Below are 18,129 nucleotides of genomic sequence, written 5' to 3' on the forward strand. Positions count from 1 at the left end.
GCGGAAATGAAGCCACTTCACATGCTGTATTGTCTACTGTGCAAAAGTTAGATTTATTGTTATGAAGTTAGAGCTAGCGCATATTAGCGATGATGTCGTGACAATGAATAACAACAATGCCATTCAAGGCTCATAATGTTGCGTTTTGTTAGCTCGGCTGCAGTCAGCGTGGGTTCAACTCCCATTCACTGACGGCGTGAATGAAAGTGTGAATTGTAGTCTCTCTCTTTGTTCTGGCTTCTTGCTGAACTCAGATTCCAGCTCTACGCAAACCTGAACAGGATAAGTGGTATAGAAATAGTTTTTTTCCTTGTCTTCATTTTTTCGTCCCTCAGCTTGTATGTGTTACTTTTCTTTTCTTCTACATTCCATAAACATGCATGCTCGGTTCATTGACGACTATTTGACCATCTGTCAATTTTGTAAAAATCCAACAACAACAAAGCTTGCGGTGGTCCAAGACCTTTACAACTACCTTTTCGACTTTATGATGGTGTTCCGTTCCCACGGTAGGCGTCATAGTCTGAACAGAAATTGCCATCGTCTCATGTAACCTATCCTAATGCAGTTTCATTCAAGTGCCGTTAGTTACCTCAAAACATCATATGCAAAGTGCCGTTGTAAACCAAGGACCTCATTTGTATAATTTTAATGTTCCACTCCAATACCATTCCGCATGAAACTGGTATGTAGGTGTGAAAATAGTGCCATGCTATGTTCTATTTCAGTGCACTGGAGAGTGCAGACCTAATCCCAATTTAGTCCACATGCCAAATTACACCCCACCGGTAAATACCCGCCTCCTGCGGACTCTATCATGAGGATTCATACATTCTTCTGAAAATAACTTACAAAAAAATTGTGACTGTGTGCAAAATGTTTAATCTGGATCTCCACTGAAGTTGATTTGGTTATTTTCTGTAAACAGGAAGTTTGAAGCGGCCATTTTAGGAAGATTCCAGGGCTCATATTTTAACAAACGCTTCGAGGGAATTCACTCACTTGAGCAACAACGCTTGAAAGAAAGTATCCCAGACACATGACAAGGCAAATTGTGAAAAAAAAACGAGCATATGTCGTCAATGTTAGGTGGAACATGAGGTCAAAATTTGGTGATCATTACAAGGAATTGTCATGAAAAAGGATCTCATCAGATAACCTGACTCCACAAGGGCACATCTACTGACAGAAATGATTACAAACACCTGGCATACCGTAATTCTTTATAAAATAGAGAGCAGTCATTTTTGACAGTAAAACAACCAAGAGCCACAAACATATCCATTTCAAATGGGAAGAATCTGGATAAATATGCAGATACAGTATCCATGTGATGCTAGCTAGTTCGCTAGCTCACTAGCTAGCTCGATAGATTGATTGATAGATAGATAGATAGATAGATAGATAGATAGATACATGGATGGATGGATGCATGGATAGATGGATAGACAGACAGACAGACAGACAGGAACAACAGTAAAAACAGTAAATATAGCTAAATAGAGCTAGCGAGATGGATAGATAAACTAAGCTTTACAAATTTGTTAGATTATTCAGTGCATTTTAGGTTCCTATCTGTTACCTCAAAGTGAAAAAATGTACTTTACATTATAAAAAAAAGTATTATTGTAAATGTCTTTGAGGCGCCACATGTCCAGACATGGTGGGTGCATCGGAAGGGGTGTTCGCCAGCTCTGCCCGAAGCAGGCTTACCGGAAGCGAGTCATGGGAGAAGTGTTGTCTTGACATGTGATCCTCAGACAAGAATTGTGGGTGTGGACGGCGTCCAGGATCAAGATGAGAACGCTGTTACTCCAGACAGATCAGCGGATAAGCCTCAACCAGACCATCAGTCTCCTCACACACACACACACTTAGAAACACACCCTTTGGGTGTGTTGAGATTATCCTTGGCAGAGGGCAAATGCGGGCCAGGCTCTTTGCTTTGATCACATGCTGTAAACTTCCTGTTTTGTGTCTGTTAACGCCCGCCGATGGCGTGAAAAATTGGCCCTCTCCATGCTGCGTTTGAGTGCTTCTCAGACATGGGGGCGGGGCTTGTGGCTCTATGCTGCATGACTCATTTGAGCCCTTAATTATCATGGATGAGGAACCATTTTGAGACCTGCAAGTTGCTCGCCATGCAACCAGACACAGGTTGTCTAATGGTTATGTTTGAATACCTATTTTAACGCTAAGTATGGTGTTTTACTGTAAAAGAGTTATTTTAACCTCGGACCCTTGGTAATTGCATGAACAGTGGTCTTTTTTGGGTACTAGTACGCTGAGACAAAATAAAAACTGCTAATTAGGAAGCTTTTTATTGCAGCACAGAAACTATTATAACTGGAATATGTAAGCACTGGAGACTCGTCTGAAAAGCATCCCTTATTTAAAAAATAGATAATAAGACTATAACAAAAACGGTATATTGCTGGCCAGTGCCCCCCCCCCCCCCCCCCCCATACATGCTCCTCCCCATCTCACCTCATCACTTAACATCATTTCCTCTTGTATGTGTTCAGTCTTCAAAAGCGAAGGTGAGCATCCCTTTGACGGCCATTGTGGAGGTGAGGACCACCATGCCCCTGGAGATGCCTGACAAAGACAATACTTTTGTCTTGAAGGTGAGAACCGAGCAGGCGGCACCACTACTTGTTGTGCCCGAAAAAAAATGCACAAGCAAAATTAATTAGGCTGAATGTTGAAAAGTGAAACCTTTATTCCTAAAAATTCAAACACCATTTTCAAACAGATATAGATTTTATAGATAGATTAGATGATTAGTGTGTGTTTTTTTTTGTGCCATGTCCAAAACTGCTTTTCACTTGGTGTGTTTTTTTTATAGCATTTCCTCATAAATGCGCAGTGAATGCTCTTGTGCGACTGTGTTTGAGTTTATTCTAACACACAAGATGCCTTCTCATTGCTGGTGAAGGTCATTCTTCACTCGAGTTGTCCTGATCCGATCACATAATCAGAAATCTGGGTCGATCATGTAATTCTCAGCTGATTGGTTTTGTTTTGAGATGGAACTAAATGGCCACAAGAAAAAGGGACACGGAGTGAGATGTGGAAACATTTTGCTTACATGGTCAATATTTTTGGCAAGCCGAAAGATACTAAAAACAAAATCTGCAAAGCGTGATATAGTGTGGCCAAATATACAAACATCAAACTTAGATTTAATTAACTCATTCACTCCCAGCCATTTTCACTGAAGCAACCCCCTTCGCTCCCGGCTGTTTTACTGGATTTTGACTGATTCTGCAGGGCCCACAGAATATTGTGTTCTATTGCTATAAAAACATGGAACCTACCAAAAGAAAGATTAGAGTAACTTTTTTTTTTTATCTGTTTCTGTTTTGCAGCAATTAGCATTAGAATATAGCTAAGTTTCATCATTATTTACAAATTTGTTTAAAACTGTGGGGAAAAGAGCCTTTTTGCAACATGGCCCTGGTTGATCTCTTATACTCTGCTGCCACTTGCTGGCCAATTTTTGTAATAACTACCATTGCTTTATGCAACCTCTTTAGGTAAGAAGCTGCATCAAAGCCTTTTATGTGCTCTAGCATAAAAAAAAACAACAACTTATAAATATGTTTTTGGGACCATGGCAATATTTAAAATAGAATGTTTTTATACGTTTTTGGGAGCACATTGGTTATCATTAGAATGTATTTCTGAATGTGGCAATTCCGTAGGTGGAGAACGGGGGCGAATATATCCTGGAAACCATCGACTCGCTGCAGAAAAACTCCTGGGTCGCTGACATCCAGGACTGCATAGACCCCGGGTAAACCATCACATAAATATTTGCTGCGGAGGGAAGAAAGCGAGCAAACGGAGGCGGTGGGACGTAGAAGGAGGGCCGAAAACACACACAGCCATTAATCATCCAATTAGCGGAGGTTTTGACAGGCTTCCTTTGCACAAACATGGACAAACTCACACACGCACGCACAGCAATGACTGACATTCCTCCTTGTTGGTCTGGACGTCAACAGTGACTTTATTTTGTGGGACGTGTGTTTGGACACGCCGCTGTTTGTTTACATACTGTGGTGGTCACCCCGGTGTGCTGGTGTGCAGGGACAGCGGTGACGATATCGAGCTGGCGTCGTGTCCTCACGGTCAGACCTCATCCAAAGACTGCTCCATGGTGGCCTCCTGCAGCTGCGAGCTGCTCTCTGAGGGTGAGCCACGCGGCGGCGGCGGCGGCGGCGGCGGCGGCGGCACGTTCACATCTGCACGTACGTGCGAATGTCTCCTAACGGATGGAAACGGACTTTTTTAGGTGTGTACCGAGCTCCGGAGAGATTATGTGCAGCAGCGGCAGAGCATTACAGCGCCCCCGCAGTGCGTTGCAGGGAACCCCCCTTCACCCAGCATCCATCCCACATGCCTTTAGAGCGCTTCCTACAGTCCCCAGAGGCCCAGGGTTCCAATCCTGCAGCAGGCAATAACTACACTTCTTCTTCTTCTTCACTATTCTGTGGATCATTCACTATATACATTTTCAAGTGGTGATGGAAAATTCTGAAAGAAAATTAGGCTGGTTATTTTGAAAATAGTGCTATCAGGCGTTTAAAATGTTTTCACTAATTAATCACACAATTAACTCATTAACTGCCATTGACGGGTATAGACGTCAAAAATTTTAACTATTTCTATTAGTTAAAAAAAAAAATTCTCCACTTTTGTTAACAAGAGTATGAAAACCTAGGAAAAAAAATATTGTACATTTACAACAGATATAACATTTGTGATTAATCGTGAGTTAACTATTGAAATCAAGCAATTAATAAAAATAAGTTTAAAAATAATTGCCTGACGCGATTTAAAAAAGAAAAGAAAAAATTATTAAAAATTAGGGGCATTAGGCGGTTACAATTTTTTAAAACATTTTAATCACCTGACACGATTTTTTAAAAAAAAAAGAAGAAAAGTTGATTAAAAATTAGGAGCGGCAGGCCATTAAAATTTTAATTGTAATTAATTGCATGACTTCACAAGTTAACTCACGATTAATCACAAATGTTATATCTGTTCTAAATGTACAATACAAATTCTAGGTTTTCATATACTAGTTAACAAAAGTGGGAAAAAATGCTAAACTAATAGTTAAAATGAATTTTTGACGTCTATAGCCGTCAATGGCAGTGAATGAGTTAATGCCAATAAATTGCATTTTCTACTTCTGCTTCTATTTTTTTCTACAAAGCCTGTAACAGATATTTACTTGAGTAAAATCTTGCAATTTATGTAAAATCATCAAACATAAAGTATATTTAGAACTGTTTTAACATTTGTGCATGAATAATCAATTATGGACAACAAATTTACATAAATAACAATGATTATGTCAATTGTACATAAAATTTACATTTTAAATAAGACAAGTAGTGCTATTATGATTTTACTATAGTGCATGTGTGAATAGTTTTGGTGACAGCAACAAAAGCAACGAAAGTCTTCAGTCGACTTTCAAAACATCGATGGGAAGTACTTAAGTTGACTTGTCAATTAGTTGACTAAATGAAATTCATTCATTAATTAGCTCCATCCCTAGTGCAGACAACGAGCAGGATCTATCAGCCATTTTATAACATGGACAATTATGTTAGGTGAGAAGTGCATTATACAGTAATTGTAAACCCATATGTGTGTTAACATTTTTAATGACCTACTTTCAACTTTGGTGACAAATAGTTGTAATATCTCAAGTTATTAAAAATGAAGATAAAGTATATAGTGTCTAAGTTGGGGGGTATGGCAGCAGAGCGTCCATACAAATAGTGCAAAAGTATATTTAAAATAATAATAATAATAATTTATTCCCAACTGAAAATGAAAAAAAAAAAAGTGATTCACAGAATTTCTAGAATGTTCTTCTGTCCATAAAGTCAATCTCAAAGCAGGAGCATGAAAAAAATAAAATAAAATAAAAATCACGTTGTAGGGTGCTCAGGTGGCGGCGACGGCTCGAAGGACTCTGAGGGCGACGCCAGCCTCGCCGGTTACCCGTGGTTCCACGGCACGCTGTCGCGCGTCCGTGCGGCTCAGCTGGTGCTGGCGGGCGGGGCCAGGAGCCACGGGCTGTTTGTGATCCGCCAAAGTGAGACGCGGCCCGGCGAGTACGTCCTCACCTTCAACTTCCAGGGCAAAGCCAAGGTGAGGACATTTCAATCGCTCTTGTTTTCATTTTATTTTGTTAATGAAAACCAATTTTTTTATTTTAGTTTTGATATTTGTGATTCACTGCCCTCTTAAAACTGGACCAAAATTGGACCAACCCGCTAACTTGGGTCAATTTGACCCAAACAACCCACCAAGTTGGGTCAAATTGATGGATCAGCAAAGGTGCTCACTATTACAGATTTAAACAAATGTGTGATTAATATTTGAGTTTAGTTCATAAAAAATGGGAGCAAAAACAAAAATGTTGCATTTATGTATTTTCATATCAAATGTGTCCGTGGGACAAAATGAGGCTGCACTAGGGGGTTGGAACGAGGCAAGCGGCTTCTATTTACAGAAGCGATGTCCAGAGTGTGGAAAAAAGAAAGCATTTTCACTTGTGGGGGCAGCACTTCATACGACGGTTGTTATATGGCCTTAAAACTGCTGGGTCAAACATTCAAACTGACCTGCTGATTGGGTCAAATTGACCCAAACAACCCACCAAGTTGGGTCAAATTGACCCAATGAGTTTAATTTTTGACCCAGCAGTTTTAAGGCCATAAAACAACCGGCGTATGAAGTGCTGCCCCCACAAGTGAAAATGCTTTTTTTTTGTGTGTGGGTGCTTTCTTTTTTCCACCTTCTGGACATTGCTTCTGTAAATAGAAGCCGCTTGCCTCGTTCCAACCCCCTAATGCAGCCTCATTTTGTCCCACAGACACATTTGATATTAAAAAATACATAAATGCAACATTTTTGTTTTTGCTCCCATTTTTTATAAACTCAACTCAAATCTGTTTATGTGTTAGTGAACACCTTTGCTGATCCATCAACCTGACAGTGTGTTTTTTAGAGAGCATATATGCAGTTTTTGTATCTGTGGGGAAAAAGAAAGTATTTTTGCTTTTGTTTTCAACTCAGACAAAAGCAAAAATGAAAGTGTGGCTCACATTCCCATTGAGTGTCATTTGCGTCTTGTCACGTTATGTAACACATTTCCTGCATCCTGTAAGCCATCCGTGTTGAGGAAGCCGCCAGCTCGCCCTCTGTGTCGCTGGCTTCCGCCCACCTCTGACCTCCGTCTCGCCCCATCAGCTTCAAATGTTCACTGAACCGAGCCGCGCCCCTGCCATCTTTGTGTTTTCTTTTTCTCTCGCCGCAGCATCTGCGTTTGTCGGTCAACGACAACGGGCAGTGCCACGTCCACCATTTGTGGTTCCACACGGTGTCGGACATGCTGAGACACTTCCACGCGCACCCCATCCCGCTGGAGTCCGGGGGCTCGGCGGACATCACGCTACGCTCCTACGTTCAAGTGCAGAGGAGCGCCAACGCAGGTGCGCGCCAATGTCAAATTGTAATACTACGTTAGCATGCTAACGCTATGCTAGGCTTTTATTTAGCTGTGATTGTAGTGTATTTATGTGGACTTGTAATTTTTCCAGCGGTTTGCGGTAAATGATTAGTGGTGAATTGATTGCCTTCTGAAGACAATTTTCACGAGTACAATTATTATAAACTTATTTTAAAATATTAGTAATCGATTAACTGCTCGTTCCCGCTGCTGGTTCCCGGGTTTTGGCATTGATTCATTCACTGCCATTGACGCCTATAGACGTCAAAAATTCATTTGAACTATTTCTATTAGTTTCACATTTTTTCCACTTTTGTTAACAAGAATATGAAAACCTAGAATTTTTTTTATTGTACATTTAGAACAGACGTAAAATTTGTGATAAATCGATTAATTACAATTAACAAATGTAATCATCTGACGCCCCTAATATTTAATAATCTTTTTGTTTATTTTTTATTAGGGGCATCAGGCGATTATTATTTTTTTATTATAATTAACTCATTCACTGCCATTGACGGCTATAGACGTCAAAAATTCATTTGAACTATTTCTATTAGTTTAATTTTATTTCCCACTTTTGTTAACAAGAGTATGAAAAAAGATATTGTATATTTAGACCAGATATAAAATTTGTGATTAATCATGAGTTAACTATTGAAGTCATGCAAGTCGCCTGACAGCCTAACTTTTCTTTTTTTGAAAAAAGATTATTTTAAAAAATAAAAGGAAAGATTATTAAAAAATATTTTTTTGAAAAAGGATTATTTAAAAAAAATTAAATAAAAGATTATTATAAATTAGGTCGTCAGGCGATTAAAATTTTTAATTGTAATTAATCACATGACTTCAATAATTAACTCACGATTAATCACAAATGTTATATCTGTTCTAAATGTACAATAAAAACTTTTTTCTAGGTTTTCATACTCTTGTTTAAAGTGGGGAAAAAAAATTAAACTAACAGAAATAGTTCAAATGAATTTTTGACGTCTATAGCCATCAATGGCAGTGAATTAAGTTAAGTACTTCCGTTAGCGAAGGCGCACTTGCTAATTGATGAATCAACTGACGATGAGGAATGCGGTGAATCGAGTAACCTCGTGTAATCTTGCATGGCTGCACTTATCCTCCTTCAAGGAGCAAACCGAGCTGCAACTCAGTGAACCCGCACCGCATGGACCCTCCACACTGGCATACCATGAATACCCTCCTGTCGAGCAGAGTGAGGGGGCGATTATACCGCAGCAGCTTTGCATGCTGGCCCAGACTCGCCGTCCCAGCCCTGCTTTAGCGGTCATAAAGGGGCCTTCTGTGTTGTGCATAGAGCCAGGGTTTGATTCTGGTGTAAAAGGCGTTATTGATACACTGGTCAGGCGTGTCTTTGGCACCCGTGTTGCTGGAGTCACTGAGAAAGGATAATAAAAGAAGGCCCACACTGCCAGTGTTTACATGATGCCTGTGAAAGAGCAGCCTTGTAGCTCTGAGACACAGTAAACCCCCGCTATTCGCATGGGATGGGGGCCGAGCCCTGCCGCCAATACGGGGGGGGGGATTAATTCAAGTAATTGATATCAGGGGTTGATACTTCGACATTTAAAATTCTATTATTTGTTCCATGAATTTGTGTTAATTTATTCCCAACCGTCTAAGCTCTTCCTTTTGTGGTGTTTCTCTTGCACTGAAAAAAAAAAAAAAAGAGTAATATTTACTTGAAAAAAAAATAGGAACGTTTTTTCACTCAGAAATTCTAAGTAACTTTTACAAGCAGAGTTTGAGTACATTTTATAAAAAAAATTTTTTTTTTAAAGAAGCTATGTAAGCATTGAGGAACAAACTCATGACCTTCAGCTTGGGTGACAGCCACTGCTTCTGTATGTTAGTATATTGCTGGAGTCAGGTGCAATCCTCGTACCTCCAAGAGCGGTTTTGGTCTCATTTTGGACGGTCATGAGCTTTTTTTTTCTTTTTAATAAACTAGTCAAATGCACTCAAAACTCTCCTTGTAAAATTTACTTTGAATTTCGGAGTGAAAAAAACTTTAATAGGTTGTTTCAAGTGAATATTACCCCCGATTTTTTTACAGCGTGGATGCTTGTCAGTATGTACTCTCGATAACATCAGCATTTTTTCCAGTCCTCTGACTGGTTAAAGGCAACTTCTATCGGCAAAACATGAATGTAACAAGCTGTTTATTAATACATTAACGTTCATTCACTCCCATTGACAGCTATAGACGTCAAAAATTAATTTTAACAATTTCTATTAGTTCATTTTTGTTAAGAGTATGAAAACCTAGAAAAAAAATTTTTTTTGTACATGTAGAACAGATAAAATTTGGGATTAATCGTGAGTTAATTAGGGAAGTCATGCGGTTAATTACGATTACAAATTGTGATCACCCGATGCCCCTAATTTTTAATAATCTTTTCTTTTTCTTTTTTAAACATATATATATATAGAGAGAGAAAGATATATAGATATATATGTATATTTTCTTAATAGTCTTTTTTTTTAAGACAAATTCTAATGCAATAAAAAAAATTCTAGGTTTTCATACTCTTGTTAACAAAAGTGGGCAAAAAAATGTAAATAATAGAAATAGTTAAAAGGAATTTTTGACGTCTATAGCCGTCAATGGCAGTGAATGAGTTTTAATAGAGTTCACAACAGCCAATGCTCTTATTCGCTGACACCCACGTCACTCACCAGGCCAGAGCCAAAGCCTGCCTTAGTAACAGAATAGTGCGGAATAGAGACAATGATTAATCGCCAATTAATCAATAGTTATGTTTGATCATCGGTTAATCATTTAGAGACATTGTTTAATTTAAAATTTAAAAACCAAAACCTCGGAATTTGATTTGCAACGATCAACATTTTTATTTCTGAGATGTTATGAACCAAACAAATAATAGAATCATTTATCAGTTTGAAGTAATGTCCTGTTTTGAAATAAATGGAAACCCAATTCATTGATCAATTGACAAAAAATGGACAGATTAATCGATTATTAAAGTAATCGTTATTTCCAGCCCCATTGTGAAACTACCATTCACATTTTGTTCTTCAACAGAGAAAAGTCAATTATTATGCGATTAATCAATGAGATAATCGGTAAAAATATTTACTAGCTGCAGCCCTAATTTCTACTCGTGACCCACAGACGTGAGCGTGCCTCCGCTCGTCACCCCTCCCAGAGGAGACGCAAGCTGCCGCCCGGACCCGGCGCAACCGGCCACTCACCCTCCCGGGATCTCGCCCTCATCCGGCACCCCCGCCGACGCCCCCCTCTCCTCAAGTACCTCCTCCTCACCCACCGCCCTCCCCTCCCTCTCCCGCAGCGACCCGGGCACCGGCGGGGGCTTACAGAGCCGCAGCAACAGCTCGGAGCGCCTGCTGGAGGCCTCGAGCGGCGCGTCCGAGGACTACCACGACGCCGACGGGACCCGACGGGCCCGGGCCGTGGAGAACCAGTACTCTTTCTACTGAGTGACCCCGGGGGTCAGCGCGCACGAAAACGCTCCAAAGCCGGCGCTTTGTTTGTTTGTGTTTCAACGGCAATTTCCTGTTTCTCTTGATTCGAGAGGGGCGGCGACTCGGTCGGGCTGCGCAGCTGTGCTTCGCGCCGTCAAAGCGTAGTGAGGCGTGACGAAGGCCTACACTCACTCGCTGAGGGGCCTGGATGAAGGAAATAGAAGCGGCGAGGATGTGTGTAGGCAGAAAGAGCAACAGGAAGTCATCCCGCTATAGACTCATATGGCTTTGATTCAGATCATCTGACCACTTCCTCCTTGACACCCGAGTTTGGCTCATGTTTGGAAAGCTGCTTGGAGTCCATCCGGGGTAACCTCAGTAGAGTGGGAAGACAAAAGAGGTGTCATGAAAGGCTTTTACTTGCTAAAAAAATTATTGGGTAAAAAAAGAACCCAATTATTTGTCAAAAAGGGACTTTGACTTGACGTAAGTATTTTTTTTTAAAGCCTTTTTTTTTTTTAACAAAATAATTAAGTTTTTGGTTTTGGTTTTGTGCAAAAAAATCCCCTAAATTTGTTGTCAGTTGGTCCCTGACTTATACATAATTGGGTTGTTTTTTACCCAAATGTTTTTAAGGTTATAAGAAAACTGGGAAGTTGGACGTTTTGAACTGCAGTTTTAAACAAATACAATTTTTTCAAATATTAACATTATAATTTTTTTTATAATATGACAGTTCTGGGGGTCAGGATCGCATTTTTTTATGTTACATAAGTAGAAGACCCGGGTGGTGGTTCCCCTTTTTAAGAAGGGGGACCGGAGGGTGTGTTCCAACTTTAGAGGGATCACACTCCTCAGCCTCCCACGTCTATTCAGGGGTGCTGGAGAGGAGGGTCCGTCGGGAGGTCGAATCTCGGATCCAGGAGGAGCAGTGTGGTTTTCGTCCCGGCCGTGGAACAGTGGACCAGCTCTACACCCTCAGCAGGGTCCTCGAGGGTGCGTGGGAATTCGCCCAACCAGTCCACATTTGCTTTGTGGACTTGGAGAAGGCGTTTGACCGTGTCCCTCGGGGAGTTCTGTGGGGGGTGCTTTGGGAGTATGGGTTACCGAGCCCCCTGATACGGGCTATTCGGTCCCTGTACGACCGATGTCAGAGTTTGGTCCGCATTGCCGGCAGTAAGTCGAATTTGTTTCCTGTGAGGGTTGGACTCCGCCAAGGTTGCCCTTTGTCACCGATTCTGTTCATAACTTTTATGGACAGAATTTCTAGGCCTAACCGAGGTGTTGAGGGGGTCCGGTTTGGTGGCCTCAGCATCGCATCTCTGCTTTTTGCAGATGATGTGGTGCTGTTGGCTTCTTCAAGCCGTGACCTCCAGCTCTCACTGGAGCGGTTCGCAGCCGAGTGTGAAGCGGTTGGGATGAGGATCATCACCTCCAAATCCGAGACCATGGTCCTCAGTCGGAAAAGGGTGGAGTGCCCTCTCCGGGTCGGGGAGGAGGTCCTGCCCCAAGTGGAGGAGTTCAAGTATCTTGGGGTCTTGTTCACGAGTGAGGGTAGGTTAGAGCGGGAGATCGACAGGCGGATCGGTGCAGCGTCTGCAGTGATGCGGACGCTGTATCGGTCCGTTGTGGTGAAGAAGGAGCTGAGCCGAAAGGCAAAGCTCTCGATTTACCGGTCGATCTACGTTCCTGCCCTCACCTATGGTCACGAGTTGTGGGTCGTGACCGAAAGAACAAGATCCCGGATACAAGCGGCCGAAATGAGTTTCCTCCGCAGGGTAGCCGGGCTCTCCCTTAGAGATAGGGTGAGAAGCTCGGTCATCCGAGAGGGACTCAGCGTCGAGTCGCTGCTCCTCCACGTTGAGAGGAACCAGTTGAGGTGGCTCGGGCATCTGGTTCGGATGCCTCCTGGACGCCTCCCTGGGGAGGTGTTCCGGGGAAGTCCTACCGACAGGAGGCCCCGGGGACGACCCAGGACACGTTGGAGAGACTATGTCTCTCGGCTGTCCTGGGAACGCCTTGGGGTCCCGTCGGATGAGCTGGCTGAAGTGGCTGGGGAGAGGGAAGTCTGGGCTTCCCTGCTAAAGCTGCTGCCCCCGCGACCCGACCCCGGATAAGCGGAATTGAAGACGGACGGACGGACATAAGTAGAAGTCTTTACTTTCACCAGAGATGGGCAGAAGTACCCAGAATTGTACACAAGAAAAAGTACTGTTACTTAAAATAATATGACTCAAGTAAAAGTAAAAAGTAAGGGTGTCAGGCGATTAACATTTTTAATCAAAATGAATCGCATGACTTCAATAGTTAACTCACGATTAATCGCAAATTTTATACCACAATAAAATGTACAATAAAATATTTATAAAGTTTTCATACTCTTAACATAAAAGTTGACATATATAATAAACTAATAGAAGTATGGCCCCGTCTTTTAGTCATTGATACAGTAATTTCATAATAATTCATAAAATTGAGTACGAATTAAAAACTGTACTGTACTGGAAAAAAACGAGTGTGATACTGATTTGTGTTGAGATCATTTTTTCTGCCACCAGATGGCATAATTGCATTTGTAAGACGTTAGTGACAGCTCAGTGCATTTTTCCTTTCATATTAAGAGCTATCTAATCTTTAACTTGTGAAACATTTTTAAAATTGTATAAAATACAACTTGAACCCAGTCTCCACAAATATATATGCATTATTATTATTAAATGTATTACTGCTAAATTTTGACGTGGGCGTGTCCCCCAGTACAGGATTTCCACGTAAAGGGCTGTCATTAATCGTGCGTTAAAAAAAATTGTGGTCTTAAAGGAAATTTAGATTAACTCAAAATAATGCAATAATTTTGACACCCCTAATAAAAAGTAGTTATACAAATATTTACTTGAGAAAAATAAAATAGTGAAAAATTATTCAAGAATTTGAGTAACTTTTCAAATCAGAGCATGAATGCAAAATGGAAAAATAAATACATTTAGCAAATTCAGCCTCAAGGATTTGTCTTCAATTTTCAAGTTTACACTGCGTAGGAGGAAACGTGGACATTTTTGGGCCAGACCAGATGACAGCGCACGACACAGTTGTTCTTTTTCGTATTCTGTAAGGTAAACATATAAAGTTGCACGCCGACGTTTGTGCCTCGCTTCGTGTCAATGAGTCACTTTGAAAACTTTTCTTTTTGTGTCAGCGGCGCCGCGGAGACTTTGTGTGCAGTCATGTGACTTCGTTGCTTTGTTTGATTGGTCAAATTGCTTGTTTATTCAACTGGGGAGGAGCAAGCGCCTATTTGGGGCGAAGCATTTATGGAGGCGGGGAGCCTCTATTTGTACAAAAGCATTTTTATAATGATATATATATATATTATAAGGATATATATTTTTTACATTTCCGACAAATAGATCATCTGTAATATATATTCCAAAAGTAATTTTTATCATATGAAACACATTATTATATATATATGGTAATATATTCTTCTATATTGTTATGTAAGGTGAATTGGTTGCTCTCATTAATTTTTCTTTTTTCAGAAAGCAGCTCTTTGAATCCCGCCGCATAAACACCAGCTTTACATATGATATCACTCATAGTTAAAGATTAAACACAGCTTCTTATTAATGACACCCCAATTTTTTTTATCGTTTTTTTTTTAGAACTCTCCAACTTCCCGGTTTTCGAGAATGCGGCAAGCAAAAGCATGAAACCGAAATGCTCACGAAACTGACATGCATTTATTCTCAACATCAATGCATGCGTGTTTGAAAAGTGACACGCTACAACACGAGCAAGGGTGGCTTCCATTCGCTGTCGCACCGGCTTGTTTCTATGAGTGTGAGTGTGGTGATGTTGTAAGAGTATTTTTGGATGATCGGCGTGCTAACAGTAGTGTTTCTAAAACAGGGTTGTTGTTGTTGTTGTTTTTTTTAAATGCAAGCTCGTTATATGGCTACGCTGTAGATTCGATATGCTGTTTTTAATATACTGAATCAAAAATATAAACGCAACGCAATTGTTTTATGAGTTAAATTTCAAAGATGGAAAACGATACACTCTGCAAAGGAGAAGTGCTCATCAACACAAAAATTGGCATTTTGTGACATATCTCAAATCATATTTCCTCATTGAAATTAATGGAAATGTCACCGTACATAGAAACCGTCTTAGATATTTGAGTTCAGCTGGTGAAAAATGGAAGCCAAAACAAAAGTGTTGCGTTAATATTTTTGTTCAGTGTATGTCACATTCAAAGTCATGCCTTCAACATGTCACTCGATGCAAATCCAGCATTTAGTGGAGGGAGGGAGAAAGAACAGCAGACTTGTGGGAAAGGACGGCCACGCTTGACTACACATTAATGGCTTCACTGCTTTGCTCTAGCTCGATATTAAAGCAACAAAACAAGTACTGAACAAGCAATTGTTACCAACAAGATAATAGAAACAGATTTTAACACCACACACGCCAAAGTAGACGCATTTTTTGCAATATAGTCAACTTTCATTCAGCTGAAAGAAACATATCAATGAGCGTCACGTGTCAAGCGTGGCAAACCTCGAAGCGTTTTCCAGATTAGCCCAGGATGTAAATGTGCCAAGTTGAGTCCTATTTTTGGAACATATTTATTATTCCTCAGCTGTTGTAAATGAGTTTTCCTCCCCTATTGAATCTTATCTTTGTGCAAGGGACCCATCACACATATCACAGACTGCTCATGCCCTAAACACACCATTTATTTAGCAAAACTAGCTGGGTTTTTTTCTTTCTTTTTTTATGTTTTCTGGCTGTTTGTGCAGTCTTTGCTCCCCTTAATTTTAGTAACACTTGGTAAAAATTCAAAGTTGGTTTGTTTCTGTTGTCTGAGTGAGTTTTGAAGAGTCTGTGCAATTTTGTACAAAGTGATGTACTTGACATACTACTTTATATTTCTGTGAATAAAATGTGAACAAACTGTTTTGATTTTTTTGTGACTCCTTTATACATTCGCCATTGTTGGGCCAAACCCTCCTATGTCACAAATTGATGAATAGTTTTTCACAAACTGGTCAGTCCACACTTATGGTGGGTGTAACTTATATTATGTTTACAATTAATGACGAATCTTAAATGTTGAAATTGAAAATGGCTTGCGCTGTTTGACGATGCAACGCTAAATGGTTGGACAAAAGTTCCGTTTTTAGGGTCTCCTGAGAAGAGATGATTTTGGTGGTACAATGATTTGTCTGACACCAACGATACGTAATATGATAATGTACCTGTATATATTTTATTCTCTAAAGTGGTGTATCAGCATCAGCGGCGTTTTGAAAAGGTGACGTCATTCTATGTGGTCGGCCGCCCTCTACAGGACAATCGTGATACTACAAGGACAAAAGGTAAACCACACCACAGTGAACCCCGCATACTCACGGTTCTTCACCCGCTGACTCACAAATTGTCTTTCTTTTTATAATGGACATTAATTGCTTTCAGCATTCCCACATATGTTATTGTGATTTTTATTCTCCACACTTTTTTGCCGTGTAACACCTCCCACATAATACTTCTGATTTACACTGTTCAAATTCCAACTTGCTTCAAAAATTCACGCCTCCCGGGGTATATATCATCTGATTCCCCGTTACTTACGGTATTCGCACAATTTAAAGCAGATGAAAAAATATGTCAAAACACAAACACAATCCTCCCAGGTCATCGCAATCATTTAGAATTGACAAAAACTTAATTTAATGGAGTAGTTACATTCTGAAAGTGGAACTCAAATATTCAAGAGTGTGTTTTTCAACAATACTTGATTACAGTCAAATACATTTTCATCACAACTGCAAGACATGATCAAGTATCTGTACTAAGTATCGGTCCATTCCAAATGTCTAGGGTTTTGCATGTCTCAAATCATGGCTTGAAACGAATACGTTTTGCCTTGAGAAATTGCATTCTTGCCGTGTCACAACATGGCACCACATGAGGGAAGGTGGTCCCGATGCCGCTACTTGATGCTCATGAAAACGATGGTCGCGGTCACTAGCAGAAAGCCCACTGTGGCCTCGACCGTATTGCGCTGCCTCCACTTGCGCAGCCTCTCCTTGTGCGCCTCCGCTTCACGCTGCCTTCTGGCTCGCAGTTCTTGCTCCTTCTGCAGTTGCTCGCCATAGTGGGCCTGGTAGAAGGCGTCAAAGTCAAACATGGGCCTCCCTCCTGTTTGGGAGAAGCGCCTGGATGTGCTCTGCTGCTGCTGTGCCGATCCCGAGGATCTACTTGGGGTCTCTTTGGAGGAGGGTCTTCCCGGACCGTGAACATCCGCCGTGCTCAGGATCCCCCGGTCGTACTTCCTCCTCAGACTTTTGTTTCCCAGCACCGTGTAGGCCTCGCTGATCTCAGAAAAGCGCAGTGCGGACTCGGAGCTCCCGGGGTTTTTGTCTGGGTGGAAGATGAAAGACTGCTTATAGTAGGCAGTCTTGATTTGGGACTGCGTGGCATTGGGGGACACTTTGAGGATGTCATAATAGGCAGTCCTGTTTCGGTACAAGGGGCCATCTTTAGAGTTTTTAGTCCAGCTGTAGCTTCTGTATTTAAAAGAGACACAATGCCATCTCTCTGGTTTATACACTCGGATGAGGGTGCAGAAAGCTCGCAGCTGCTGAGCTGACGTGACGAGGGGGTTTAGGTGACCGGAAACAGGTCTTCTACTTCCGGAAGACCTCCAAGGTCCAACTAAATAATTGTTTAAAGCATTATAAGCCTTTCCAGCATGGATAACTAAAGCAAACCGAGGTGAGTTCCGATTCAAACAAATTTCAGTCACCTGATAACTTCTTGCCATTAGCCTGGCTTCTATTTTGGGTTCTGCCGCTGAGCAGTTAAACTGAACGTCGCCTTCATTCCACGTTAAAACATCTTTATTCCGACTCGTAGTAAAAGTGCACTTTTCTCGCCGCGTTTCGGGAGCTTCCACAGAGCAAACCGGTCGACTTTGGCCGTACCTGAAGCTGGACAAGCGGTAAACTCCGCTGCCCAATTTGTGTACGACCTCCGCCATTTTCCCTCCATACGTCAACCAGCAGGAAAAACAAAGTCAACTTCCGTCTACGTCACACCGTTGTGAA

General features: G+C 41.1%; 2 protein-coding genes across 2 annotated transcripts in view; one reads left to right on the top strand and one right to left on the bottom strand.

Annotated features, from left to right (window-relative positions):
- The window catches only part of sh2b2 (SH2B adaptor protein 2), a 28,826-nt gene extending 12,852 nt beyond the window's left edge, over nt 1-15,974 (top strand). Inside the window, exons 3-9 of the mRNA XM_077565920.1 lie at nt 2,526-2,627; nt 3,708-3,799; nt 4,096-4,199; nt 4,301-4,462; nt 5,966-6,177; nt 7,349-7,523; nt 10,707-15,974. Of these exons, the coding sequence (XP_077422046.1) occupies nt 2,526-2,627; nt 3,708-3,799; nt 4,096-4,199; nt 4,301-4,462; nt 5,966-6,177; nt 7,349-7,523; nt 10,707-11,032 (1,173 nt within the window). The 3' untranslated portion in view covers nt 11,033-15,974. The remainder of the gene's footprint in view (nt 1-2,525; nt 2,628-3,707; nt 3,800-4,095; nt 4,200-4,300; nt 4,463-5,965; nt 6,178-7,348; nt 7,524-10,706) is intronic.
- A 370-nt stretch (nt 15,975-16,344) lies between these two features.
- Nucleotides 16,345-18,073, bottom strand: dnajc30b (DnaJ (Hsp40) homolog, subfamily C, member 30b). The gene is made up of 2 exons (XM_077565089.1): nt 18,007-18,073; nt 16,345-17,443 (listed from the first exon to the last, which is right to left on the bottom strand). Exons 1-2 carry the CDS (start codon nt 18,071-18,073, stop codon nt 17,013-17,015), a joined length of 498 nt encoding a protein of 165 aa, XP_077421215.1. The 3' UTR covers nt 16,345-17,012.
- Nucleotides 18,074-18,129: the final 56 nt, after the last annotated feature.

The sequence above is a fragment of the Vanacampus margaritifer genome, chromosome 5, assembly GCF_051991255.1.
Source record: "Vanacampus margaritifer isolate UIUO_Vmar chromosome 5, RoL_Vmar_1.0, whole genome shotgun sequence".
NCBI lineage: Eukaryota > Metazoa > Chordata > Actinopteri > Syngnathiformes > Syngnathidae > Vanacampus > Vanacampus margaritifer.